Source organism: Podarcis gaigeae (assembly GCF_964106915.1).
Source record: "Podarcis gaigeae genome assembly, chromosome: 6".
In the NCBI taxonomy this organism is placed as follows: Eukaryota; Metazoa; Chordata; class Lepidosauria; order Squamata; family Lacertidae; genus Podarcis; species Podarcis gaigeae.
The window spans coordinates 5,778,914-5,791,470 of NC_139682.1; the positions used below are offsets into that span (position 1 = coordinate 5,778,914).

At 48.3% G+C, this 12,557-nt stretch overlaps 1 protein-coding gene across 2 annotated transcripts in view; it reads left to right on the forward strand.

The window, feature by feature from the left end:
- The window catches only part of SLC2A4RG (SLC2A4 regulator), a 48,195-nt gene that overhangs the window by 31,160 nt on the left and 4,478 nt on the right, over window positions 1-12,557 (forward strand). The window contains exons 3-8 of one of the 2 annotated variants that reach the window (XM_083744277.1): window positions 1,627-1,736; window positions 6,656-6,894; window positions 7,500-7,600; window positions 8,207-8,501; window positions 9,489-9,614; window positions 11,312-11,436. In XM_083744277.1, coding sequence (XP_083600403.1) covers window positions 1,627-1,736; window positions 6,656-6,894; window positions 7,500-7,600; window positions 8,207-8,501; window positions 9,489-9,614; window positions 11,312-11,436 — 996 coding nt within the window. The remainder of the gene's footprint in view (window positions 1-1,626; window positions 1,737-6,655; window positions 6,895-7,499; window positions 7,601-8,206; window positions 8,502-9,488; window positions 9,615-11,311; window positions 11,437-12,557) is intronic. The other variant, XM_083744278.1, reaches the window with a different exon arrangement.

Sequence of the window (12,557 nt, forward strand, 5' to 3'; positions counted from 1 at the left end):
TTTCCGTGCACTGCTCTGGTTTGCCAGAAGCTAGTCATGCTGGCCACATGACCCGGAAGCTGTACGCTGGCTCCATCGGCCAGTAAAGCGAGATGAGCGCCGCAACCCAAGTTGGCTACAACTGGACCTAATGGTGAGGGGTTCCTTTACCTTTACCTATTTTGGGATAAGTTTGTGCAGATATGGGGCCAGAGAATCAAAATGGAGAGGTGGAAACTGAACATACCAAAGGCAGAATTTCCTTATAGCGGCCAGGTTGTTCACATTGACCAGTTAGTCTGTTTGCTTTAGTGGGGCCCATAGTGAGCAGGTGTTGTGGGGATAGGCCACAAGAGGGAAGTTTTGGATAAATGGTTTTAAGCCAGGCACTTTTATGGGAGTCTTGTTATACTAGGGATAGTAAACCGGGGGGATTTGAGTTTAGGTGAAGCCAGAAGTTAAGAGTTCTTTGCCAAGTCAGTACTTCTATTGAAGGGAGACTTGCCTCCAGTCTCAATGATGCATTTGGGATGCATGGCGGTACAGAAAAAATCTGCCTTAGAAACTTTGATTGAACAGTTTCCAGAGTGCTAAGGTGCCTTCTCTGGAGGTGGTGCTTGTTTCTAAAGGCAAATGTGGAATCAGATTGTTTGGGTTGCGTGTTGTGGGAGAGACCGGTTCAGAGGAGGCTAAGACAAAGCTGGAAAGTCAGGGTTGTGGTGGGGACAGGACATAAAAACAAAGGGATTTTTGGGGGGAGGTGGAATCTGCAGAGTGCAAAATCTCCTGAGAACGTAATTCACGGGTAGGCAAACTAAGGCCCGGGGGCCGGATCCGGCCGAATCGCCTTCTAAATCTGGACCTCGGATGGTCCGGGAATCAGCGTGTTTTTACATGAGTGGAATGTGTCCTTTTATTTAAAGTGCATCTCTGGGTTATTTGTGGGGCCTGCCTTGTGTTTTTACATGAGCAAAATGTGTGATTTTATTTAAAATGCATGTCTGGGTTGTTTGTGGGCCATAGGAATTTGTTCATTCTCCCCCTCGCCAACTATAGTCCGGCCCCCCCAAAAGGTCTGAGGGACAGTGGACCGGCCCCCTGCTGAAAAAGTTTGCTGGTCCCTGCGGCCTTAATCCCTTTGCCTGTGCTGTTTGCACATCTCAACATATCAATGTTTTGTTGAATTTCTGTTTTTAAGCAATTGTTCTGTAAGCTGAAAGGGAGGGACCAGTTGGTTGATAAACCAGAGGATAAATATGTATTGTGTATAAACATTGTTTTGTGATTTATTTATTTATTTAAAAAACCCATAATACAGAAAACATCATCCTTGAGGGCTAGAAAAGTGTTAATTCCAGGAACAGCAGTTTTTCACTTGCATGAAGGCCACTCCTAGGAGCATTTGTTGTAGTAGTAGTAGTAGTAGTAATAATAATAATAATAATAATAATAATAATAATAATAATAATAATAATAATATATTTTATTTATACCCCACCCTTCCCGGTTCAGAAAACCATAGATGGCTCTAAGGCAGCTTTTGCCCAGCAGTGAGCAGCTGTTGCAAGTTCTGTACAGGTATTTATGCTGGAAGTTGCTCTTCTTGACAATGTGTTGTTGTTGTGTTTCCTCCCCTCTGTCCTGCAGAAAGTTGTCTGAAAAGGCGGGGATTGACGAGGTCATAGCGGCTGCAGTCCTCACGAGCCTCTCCACCAGCCCGGTTGTGCTTAACAACCCACCCAACGGTTTCAGCGCAGGTATTGCAAAGACACTGGGAGAAGAGGGGTGGTTGGGCTTTGAGATGAGCAATGCCTGCTTCCTAATATTGTCCCAGATAATTTTAGAAGGTATCTCTACCCCATTTGGGTTTCTGCAACATGTCACGTTTTACAGTTTACAGCACATGCATGGCCAACTTTCTCTTGATCCACTGTGCCGTGTCTTCCAAACGATTTATATTTAAAATACTATAGATATAGATACATACACTGCTTGATTGTAAAAAAACAAGCAAACCCTCAAATCAGTTTGCAAAAAAGATAAAACAATAAAATGGTAACTAAGAAAAGGTAACAAAAGAAGAAAGCTTAAATAGTCTAAAAACACATGAAAAGTCGCATCAACTTTCTGAACATCTAGATTGGTAAAGGTAAAGGGACCCCTGACCATTAGGTCCAGTCGTGACCGACTCTGGGGTTGCGGCGCTCATCTCTCTTTACTGGCCGAGGGAGTCAGCGTCCAGCTTCCGGGTCATGTGGCCAGCATGACTAAGCCGCTTCTGGTGAACCAGAGCAGCACATGGAAACGCTGTTTACCTTCCCGCTGGAGCAGTACCTATTTATCTACTTACACTTCGATGTGCTTTCGAATTGCTAGGTTGGCAGGAGCAGGGACCGAGCAATGGGAGCTCACTCAGTTGCGGGGATTCAAACCGCCGACCTTCTGATCTGCAAGTCCTAGGCTCTGTGGTTTAACCCACAGCACCACCCGCATCCCTCCGAACATCTAGATAGCAGGTGCCAAAAAGAGCAGTTAGGGAATCCTAAAGTTTAGGTGCTGCCACACCAAAAGACTGAGTTGTTATGAATGCACTTGTAACAGTGCCAACTTTGATTGAAGTGGTCAAGTGGGCGCATATGGGCAAGGCGATTTTGTAGGCAAACAAGTTGTCACTTGTTGACACCCATCTGTCTTAAGAGACAATGAAGTGCACCTCTGGTGCAAGTCAGATTGCACCAAAACGACCTCCCTGGAGCGCAAAGCCTGAGCAGTTGCCCTCATGGCCTTGCTGATGGGGTCCAAAGGAATCACTACAATACAATACAATACAATACAATACAATACAATACAATACAATACAATACAAGTTGTCAAACAAGGCTTTGTATACCTTGAAAGTCCAATGCTGTAAAGAAAAATATTGCATAGGAACCTGGAATGTAAGAACCATGAACCTGGGTAAGTTGGAGGTGGTCAAAAATGAGATGGCAAGAATAAATATTGACATCCTGGGCATCAGTGAACTAAAATGGACGGGAATGGGTGAATTCAGTTCGGATGACCATCATATCTACTACTGAGGGCAAGAAACCCGTAAAAGAAATGGAGTGGCCCTCATAGTCAACAAAAGAGTGGCGAAAGCTGTACTGGGATGCAATCTCAAAAATGATAGAATGATCTCGATACGAATCCAAGGCAGACCTTTTAACATCACAGTAATCCAAGTTTATGCACCAACTACTTGTGCTGAAGAAACTGAAATTGACCAATTCTATGAAGACTTACAAGACCTTATAGAAGTGACACCAAAGAAGGATGTTCTTCTCATTATAGGGGATTGGAATGCTAAAGTAGGGAGTCAAGAGATAAAAGGAACAACTGGCAAGTTTGGAGATCAAAACGAAGCAGGGCAAAGGCTAATAGAGTTCTGTCAAGAGAACAAGCTGGTCATCACAAACACACTTTTCCAACAACACAAGAGACGACTCTACACGTGGACATCACCAGATGGGCAGCATCGAAATCAGATTGATTATATTCTCTGCAGCCAAAGATGGAGAAGCTCTATACAGTCAGCAAAAACAAGACGTGGAGCTGACTGTGGCTCAGATCATCAGCTTCTTATAGCAAAATTCAAGCTTAAACTGAAGAAAGTAGGAAAAACCACTGGGCCGGTAAGATACAATCTAAGTCAAATCCCTTATGAATACACAGTGGAAGTGAGGAACAGGTTTAAGGATTTAGATTTGGTGGACAGAATGCCTGAAGAACTATGGTTGGAGGCTCGTAACATTGTACAGGAGGCAGCAACGAAAACCATCCCAATGAAAAGGAAATGCCAGAAAGCAAAGTGGCTGTCCAATGAGGCCTTACAAATAGCGGGGGAGAGAAGGCAAGCAAAATGCGAGGGAGATGGTGAAAGATACAGGAAATTGAATGCAGATTTCCAAAGAATAGCAAGGAGAGACAAGAAGACCTTCTTAAACGAGCAATGCAAAGAAATAGAGGAAAGCAATAGAATGGGAAGAACCAGAGATCTGTTCAAGAAAATTGGAGATATGAAAGGAACATTTCGTACAAAGATTTCCATAATAAAGGACAAAAGTGGAAAGGACCTAACAGAAGCAGAAGACATCAAGAAGAGGTGGCAAGAATACACAGAGGAATTATACCAGAAAGAAATGGATGTCTCGTATACCCCAGGTAGTGTGGTTGCTGACCTTGAGCCAGACATCCTGGAAAGTGAAGTCAAATGGGCCTTAGAAAGCACTGCAAATAACAAGGCCAGTGGAAGTGATGGTATTCCAGCTGAACTATTTAAAATTTTAAAAGATGATGCTGTTAAGGTGCTACACTCAATATGCCAGCAAGTTTGGAAAACTCAGCAGTGGCCAGAAGATTGGAGAAGATCAGTCTACATCCCAATCCCAAAGAAGGGCAGTGCCAAAGAATGCTCCAGCTACCGCACAATTGCACTCATTTCACACGCTAGCAAGGTTATGCTTAAAATTCTACAAGGAAGGCTCAAGCAGTATGTGGACCAAGAACTCCCAGAAGTGCAAGCTGGATTTAGAAGAGGCAGAGGAACCAGAGACCAAATTGCAAACATGCGCTGGATTATGGAGAAAGCTAGAGAGTTCCAGAAAGACATCTACTTCTGCTTCATTGACTATGCAAAAGCCTTTGACTGTGTCGACCACGGCAAACTATGGCAAGTTCTTAAAGAAATGGGAGTGCCAGATCACCTCATCTGTCTCCTGAGAAATCTCTATGTGGGACAAGAAGCTAGAGTTAGAACTGGATATGGAACAACGGATTGGTTCAAAATTGGGAAAGGAGTACGACAAGGCTGTATTTTGTCTCCCTGCTTATTTAACTTATATGCAGAATTCATCATGCGAAAGGCTGGGCTGGATGAATCCCTAGCCGGAATTAAGATTGCCGGAAGAAATATCAACAACCTCAGATATGCAGATGACACAACCTTGATGGCAGAAAGTGAGGAGGAATTAAAGAACCTTTTAATGAGGGTGAAAGAGGAGAGCGCAAAATATGGTCTGAAGCTCAACATCAAAAAAACGAAGATCATGGCCACTGGTGCCATCACCTCCTGGCAAATAGAAGGAGAAGAAATGGAGGCAGTGAGAGATTTTACTTTCTTGGGCTCAATGATCACTGCAGATGGTGACAGCAGCCACGAAATTAAAAGACGCCTGCTTCTTGGGAGAAGGGCAATGACAGGCCTAGACAGCATCTTGAGAAGTAGAGACATCACCTTGCCAACAAAGGTTCGTATAGTTAAAGCTATGGTTTTCCCAGTAGTGATGTATGGAAGTGAGAGCTGGACCATAAAGAAGGCTGATCGCCGAAGAATTGATGCTTTTGAATTATGGTGCTGGAGGAGACTCTTGAAAGTCCCATGGACTGCAAGAAGATCAAACCTCTCCATACTGAAGGAAATCAACCCTGAGTGCTCACTGGAAGGACAGATTGTGAAGCTGAGGCTCCAGTACTTTGGCCACCTCATGAGAAGAGAAGACTCCCTGGAGAAGACCCTGATGTTGGGAAAGATGGAGGGCACAAGGAGAAGGGGACGACAGAGGACGAGATGGTTGGATAGTGTTTTCGAGGTTACCAGCATGAGTTTGACCAAACTGCGGGAGGCAGTGGAGGACAGAGGTGCCTGGCGTTCTCTGGTCCATGGGGTCACGAAGAGTCGGACACGACTAAACGACTAAACAACAACAACAACATACCTTGATCCTAGCCTGGTAGCAAATCGGCTAGCAGTACAGATCTCTGAGTCCAAGTGTTATATGCTGACAATGCCTCACTTCTGTCAGCAATTGGGCTGCAGCATTCTGCAATACTTGCAGCTTGCGTAGCAATTTTTTTTTTTTTTTTTTACTGTTTAAGCTGCCACGGGAACATTTGGGGTGTCTGGCAGAAAGCCCTGTTCCATGCCAAGCTCTTTGCACCCCTAGCTTAGCCTTGTTCACCAGGGTCTCCACTTGCATAATAACAATAACAATAATAAATTATTATTTATACCCTGCCCATCTGGCTGGGTTTCCCCAGCTACTCTGGGTAGCTCCCAACAGAATATTAAAAACACAATAAAACATCAAACATTAAAAACCTCTCTAAACAGGGCTGCCTTCAGATGTCTTCTAAAAGTCAGATAGTTGTTTATTTCCTGGACATCTGTTGGGAGGGCGTTCCACAGGGCGGGTGCCACTACCGAGAAGGCCCTCTGCCTGGTTCCCTGTAACTTCACTTCTCGCAGTGAGGGAACCGCCAGAAGGCCCTCGGAGCCGGACCTCAGTGTCTGGGCTGAACGATGGGGGTGGAGACGCTCCTTCAGGTATACTGGACCAAGGCCATTTAGGGCTTTAAAGGTCAGTAAATTGTGCTTGGAAATGTACTGGGATGGAGCATGGAAAGAGGTGTGCGTAGCTCTGACTTTTGCATGTTTGGAATGAAACCTGCTTCATTGACTGCCCTGCTTGCTCGTCACTCTGGCCCTGCTGGCACCCGGCCCTCGGAAGGTCCCGCACAAGGAGCTGTGGCCCTCGGAATGAAAATAGTTCTGACACCTGGTTTGTTTTAGTTGCTCCAAGGTGTTTTAGGCATGCTTGGGGTGGTGTGCAGGTCTTTTTTTTCTACCCCGCGGCAGAAACCAACGGTGATGTTTGGAAGGAAGTCCCGGCCATGTCCTCCAGCTGCAGCAGCAGCAGTAACAACAGCGGCGACTGGAGCTGGGACCCTCCCAGTGACCTCTCCACCCCCTCGACGCCGTCTCCACCGCTGTCCACGGAGGCTCCCACCAGCTTCCTTCCCTCGCTGCAGTCGGAGCTGGAGGAGACCGAGGCGACACACTTCCTGTTTGGTGACCCCATCCCCAGGAAGAGGAAGGTGAGAGAGTGGGGCAAGGGGGGGCATCTTGGGAAAGAATCGTAGAATTGGAAGGGACCCCAAAGGACTACCGTATTTTTCGCTCTACAGTCATACCTCGAGTTGAATGTGCTTTGGGTTGAGTGCGTTCAAGTTGCGCTCCGCGGCAACCCAGAAACAACGGAGTGCATCACTTCCGGGTTTCGCCGCTCGCGCATACGCAGACGCTCAAAATGACGTCACACGCATGCGCGGCAGTGGTGAAACGCGGCACGTGCAGACGCACTGTCGCATCTTGCGTTCCGCTCAGGATGCAAACGGGGCTCCAGAACGGATCCCATTCGCATCCCGAGGTACCACTGCATAAGACACATCCAACCATAAGACGCACCTAGTTTTTAGAGGAGGAAAACAATAAAAAAAAAAATACTCTGAATCAAATGTTGTAAGGGCATCCCATCAGTCCCTTCTCACTCCTCCTGGAAAAGCCAGTGCGGCTCTTTAAAGGGAGCGCTGAGCAGAGCCTCCCGCCTGCATTCGCTCCATAAGATGCACACACATTTCCCCTTACTTTGTTGAGACTCCAAGATGGTCTTAAAAATGGTCCTTTCTCCCGTTTCTTACAGAACTCCACCAAGGTGATGTTCAAGTGCTTGTGGAAGAACTGTGGGAAGGTGTTGAGCAGTTCGTCTGGGATGCAGAAACACATCAGGACCATCCACCTGGGGTAGGTTTGGGCACCCTGGTCGGGCCTGGTGGGCCCGTTCAGTTGCTGGCACCGTGGGCAGGTTGGGATTGCAGTGGGGAGAAATGTTGACATGTTGCATGCTTAAACCCATTTTTGGAACTGGGAAGATGAAGAGGGGAAATGTTATGTGTGTAAAGGTAAAGGGACCCCTGACCATTAGGTCCAGTCGTAACCGACTCTGGGGTTGCGGCGCTCATCTTGCTTTATTGGCCGAGGGAGCCGGCGTACAGCTTCCGGGTTGTGTGGCCAGCATGACTAAGCCGCTTCTGGCGAAACCAGAGCAGCACACGGAAACGCTGTGTACCTTCCTGTCGGAGTGGTACCTATTTATCTACTTGCATTTTGACGTGCTTTTGAACTGCTAGGTGTGCAGGAGCTGGGACAGAGCAATGGGAGCTCACCCTGTCGCAGTGATTTGAACCGCCAACCTTCTGATTGGCAAGCCCTAGGCTCTGTGGTTTAACCCATGGGGTCACAAAGAGTCGGACACGACTAAACAACAACAACAAGAAGGAAATAATCTTTCTTCAGTTCCAGTGGCTACTGATAGCCCCCCTCCATTTATATTTTTTTTACTTCCGCCAGGAGGAAAGCTGACCTGGATCAGAGCGATGGGGAGGAAGACTTCTACTACACGGAGCTGGACGTCAATGTGGATTCCTTGACGGACGGCCTGTCCAGCCTGACCCCCGTCTCCCCCACCTCCTCCGTGCCCCCAGCATTTCCCTCCTTGGAGGAGCTGCAGCCAGCGCCGGGGCCTCCTTCATTCAGTCCAGACATTTCTGCGGCGCCCCACCTGAGCCAGCCGACGCACATGGCCATCCTCAGCCAATCGGCGCCCACGAGCGTCTGCCACATTCAAGCCGACCATGCGTACCAGGTGGGCTCTCCGCATTGGAGCACTGGCTGGGGCAGGGGCGAGGAGCCTTTTTCAGTTTGGGGTCTGCATCAACTCATGTGGCAAAGCGGGACAGAGTAATGAATAGGACTCTTAGCGTTGCACCATAGATTATGTTCTAGCTGTGCAAAAGTCAGAGGCTTCTACGTGAAACACGTCTCTCTATAATGCTTCCAGGCAAGCAGGATTACCGTATTTTTTGCTCTATTAAGACTCACTTTTTTCCTCCTAAAAAGTAAGGGGAAATGTGTGTGCATCTTATGGAGCAAATGCAGGCTGCGCAGCTATCCCAGAAGCCAGAACAGCAAGAGGGATCGCTACTTTCACTGCGCAGCGATCCCTCTTGCTGTTCTGGCTTCTGAGATTCAGAATATTTTTTTTCTTGTTTTCCTCCTCCAAAAACTAGGTGCGTCTTATCGTCTGGTGTGTCTTATAGAGCAAAAAATACGGTATTTGTTGCAATTGTATCTCACCTTTGCTCAAGGCAGCCTGCATACTCTTCTCGTGTTTTACCCTCAAAATAACAACTCTGTGAGGTAGGCTAGGCTGGGAGTGAACGAATGGCCCAAGGCCACCCAGCGAGCTTCACGACTGAGCGGGGATTCGAACCCAGGCCTCCCAGGGTCCTAGGCCAGTACTCTAACCACCATGCTGTCACCACTGGCTGTCAACAGTGCATTAAGCACTCAGACAGGTTGTGGCCCCTGGGGAGAGGAAAGGGCTGCAGAGAGAAATCGGGGGTGGGGGGCAGCAATTGGCCCACCCCGGCCGGACGTGGCCCACCCCTGGTTTAGTGGGGGTGGGATAGGAATCGCTGGAGGAAATGCTCACTGAATAAGGATGGCTCAGGAGCCCCGATAAGGGGCAGAACCAGGTTTTCCTGTGCCCCCCACCCCCCAACCCTCAAAATGGGTGACCTGCTGGTTTCTAAAAACAAAACAAGAAATGCCACTTTGCTTTGATTTCCAGGCGACGGGTCCTGCTGGCGTGCTGGCCGATCTGAAAGCGCCACCCACTGGAATGGAAATCAGCATATCATGGCAGCAGCCAACCTTTTTTCCACCTTTGCCCCCTGTCCTTTTTAAAAGCCCCCCGGTAAGTAACCCAGAGGGCCACGCTCGCCCCCTCCCCTCTGCCAGTGTTGTGTAGCGGTTAGAGTGTTGTACTGTTCGAATCCCCTGCTCAGCCATGAAGCTCTCGCTGGCCATTGTTAGCTTGGGTTGGGCCAGCCACCGTCTCTCAGCCTAACCTACCTCTTAGGGTCGTTGTTGCGATGGGCGGGGGGGAAACGGTGTACACCGATTTGAACTCCTTAGAAGAACAGGTGGTATATGAAGGTAATAAATATAAAAAGGGACGGCCATCTGCCATCGATGCTTTAGCTGAGATTCCTGCACGGCAGGGGGTTGGATTAGATGACCCTCGGGGTCCCTTCCAACCCCACAATTATTTGAAATGAATAAATAAATGTGGCTGCTGGCTACAGAGATCCATTGGTGTAGTCACCGCCCATCATTGATTGAAGTTGAATCCTGACAAGACAGAAGTACTGTTTTTTGAGGACAGGAGGCGGGCGGGTGTGGAGGACCCCCCCTATCCTGGATGGGGTAACTGTGCCCCTGAAGGACCAGGTGTGCAGCCTGGGAGTCATTTTGGACTCACAGCTGTCCATGGAGGCGCAGGTCCATTCTGTGTCCAGGGAAGCTGTTTACCAGCTCCATCTGGTACGCAGGATGAGACCCTACCTGCCCGCAGACTGTCTCGCCAGAGTGGTGCATGCTCTAGTTACCTCCTTCTTGGACTACTGCAATGCACTCTATGTGGGGCTACCTTAGAAGGGGCCCGGAAACTACAACTAATCCAGAATGCGGCAGCTAGACTGGTGACTGGGAGCGGCCGCCGAGACCACTTAACACCGGTCTTGAAAGACCTACATTGGCTCCCAGTACGTTTCCGAGCACAATTCAAAGTGTTGATGCTGACCTTTAAAGCCCTAAACAGCCTTGGTCCAGTATACCTGAAGGAGCGTCTCCACCCCCATCGTTCAGCCCGGACACTGAGATCCAGCACCGAGGGCCTTCTGGCGGTTCCCTCACTGTGAGAAGCCAAGTTACAGGGAACCGGGCAGAGGGCCTTCTCGGTGGTGGTGCCCGCCCTGTGGAATGCCCTCCCACCTGATGTCAAACAGAATAACAACTACCAGACTTTTAGAAGGTATCTGAAGGCACCCCTCTGTAGGGAAGCTTTTAATGTTTAACAGACTACAGTATTTTAATACTTTGTTGGAAGCCGCCCAGAGTGGCTGGGGAAAACCAGCCAGATGGGTGGGGTATACATAATAAATTATTATTATTATTATTATTATTATTATTGCCTCTAATTAAGATGCCTCTCATGGGTGGGTATGTCTTTGGCAACAGAAGATGCAGCTGTCCCATGTTAGTCTCTGAACATAAGACGAGCGCTGCAGGATGAGGCCAGTGGCCCATCTAATCCAGCATTCTCTTCTCACAGTGGCCGACCACAGGCCTGTGGGAAAGCTGCAAGCAGGATTCGAACACAAGCCCTCTCCTCTCCGGTGGTTTCCAGCAACTTTTATTCAGAAGCATTGCTGTCTCTGACTGTGGAGGCAGAGCGTAGCTATCAGGACTAGCAGCCTTCGATAGCTGTCTCCTCCTCTGCTGCTGCTGTTGCCCCCCAGGGCCCAGAGTTGTATCACTGCTGCTCCGATTGCTGCACAGTTAGGGCATGATGCACAAAAGTAATATTTTTTCTCCTTTCCCTCCCCCCAGGGCTGCCTAACCCCTATCCGGCCTGCTGACATAGGAGAAAAGCGCCCACAGGTCCCTCCTGTGCCCGCTGCCAAGGGGCACCCATCAGTGCCCTCTTCCATGCCAAAGCCTGCCACGGGCACAAGGTGAGTTGGCCAGCTGGTGCTCTTCCTTACGTCTCCATCCACCATTTGGTGTCTCTGTTTTGAAAATAGAACGGAAATTTGCATCTATCCCCCTCTTAAAAGGTTTTGGTTTTCACACTAGTCTGTTCAGGCTCTGCCTGTGCCTCAAGAAACTCATTTTAAAATCTAGGGTGGGGGTGAATTTAAGGGGAAAGGAGTTGTTTCTCGCATACTGTACATTGAAACTTGCAGGTGTGCCTCTGGAGTAGAACAAGCACCATTTGACACTTGAGGTGCTTCCAGAGAGAGAAAGCCGAGCCATGCCCAACTGAGGTCTGTTCTGCTTTAAGCTGTCCGTGAAATAGCAACTTTCCTTCCAGACTTGGAGGACCACATAAGCTCCTGTAGGCAGTCCACCTTTTCCTATTCCCAGATGTGTTGGGGTTTTCACTGGGGCTATGGGGTGGGAGGAAAGGGTTAAATACTTCTGGACACCCACCCACGCCAACCCCTCTCACTCCATCCTGTGCTTGTGACCATGCACCCCGTGATGCAGTTTGGGTGTGTGTGAAAAGAAACCTGCAATAAAAGCAGCGCTGTTTGGAAAGTGAAGGGTTAAAGTGATGGAGTCGATTCCTAGAGAGAGGAAACAGGCCACTTGCCATCTTCTGCTGGCAAAAAGTGCTCAGCTATTCCATTATGTGTTTTTTAAACTAGAGAGAGTCATGGGCGAGGGAAAGGTCCGATTTTCTGCGTTCTGGAGAAAACCAGAAGGCAAAACAGGAGAGGAGCATGCTTTGCTTGCAGATGTCCTGTAAAATAAAATTTAAAAAGTGAACAAAGCCAGTCTCTTCCACTGTAGATGTCCCTTGTAGATGCAGCCTTGAATGCTTTTCGGTTTTGCTTCTTGGATAGATACATCTATAAGGATTACATCTCACCTTGGCCAAACAGAAGCACATTCTCTTCTCTGTTATGTCCCACCATCTGTGTCTCTCTGCTTGCCCTTGGATGAAGAGATGTTGGTCATGCACAGGCCAGCCAATCTGTCCATTTAGCTCCAACTCAGGTCCAGCTCCGAGGGCCTTCTGGCAGTTCCCTCCTTGCAAGAAGTGAGGTTGCAGGGAAACAGGCAGAGGGCC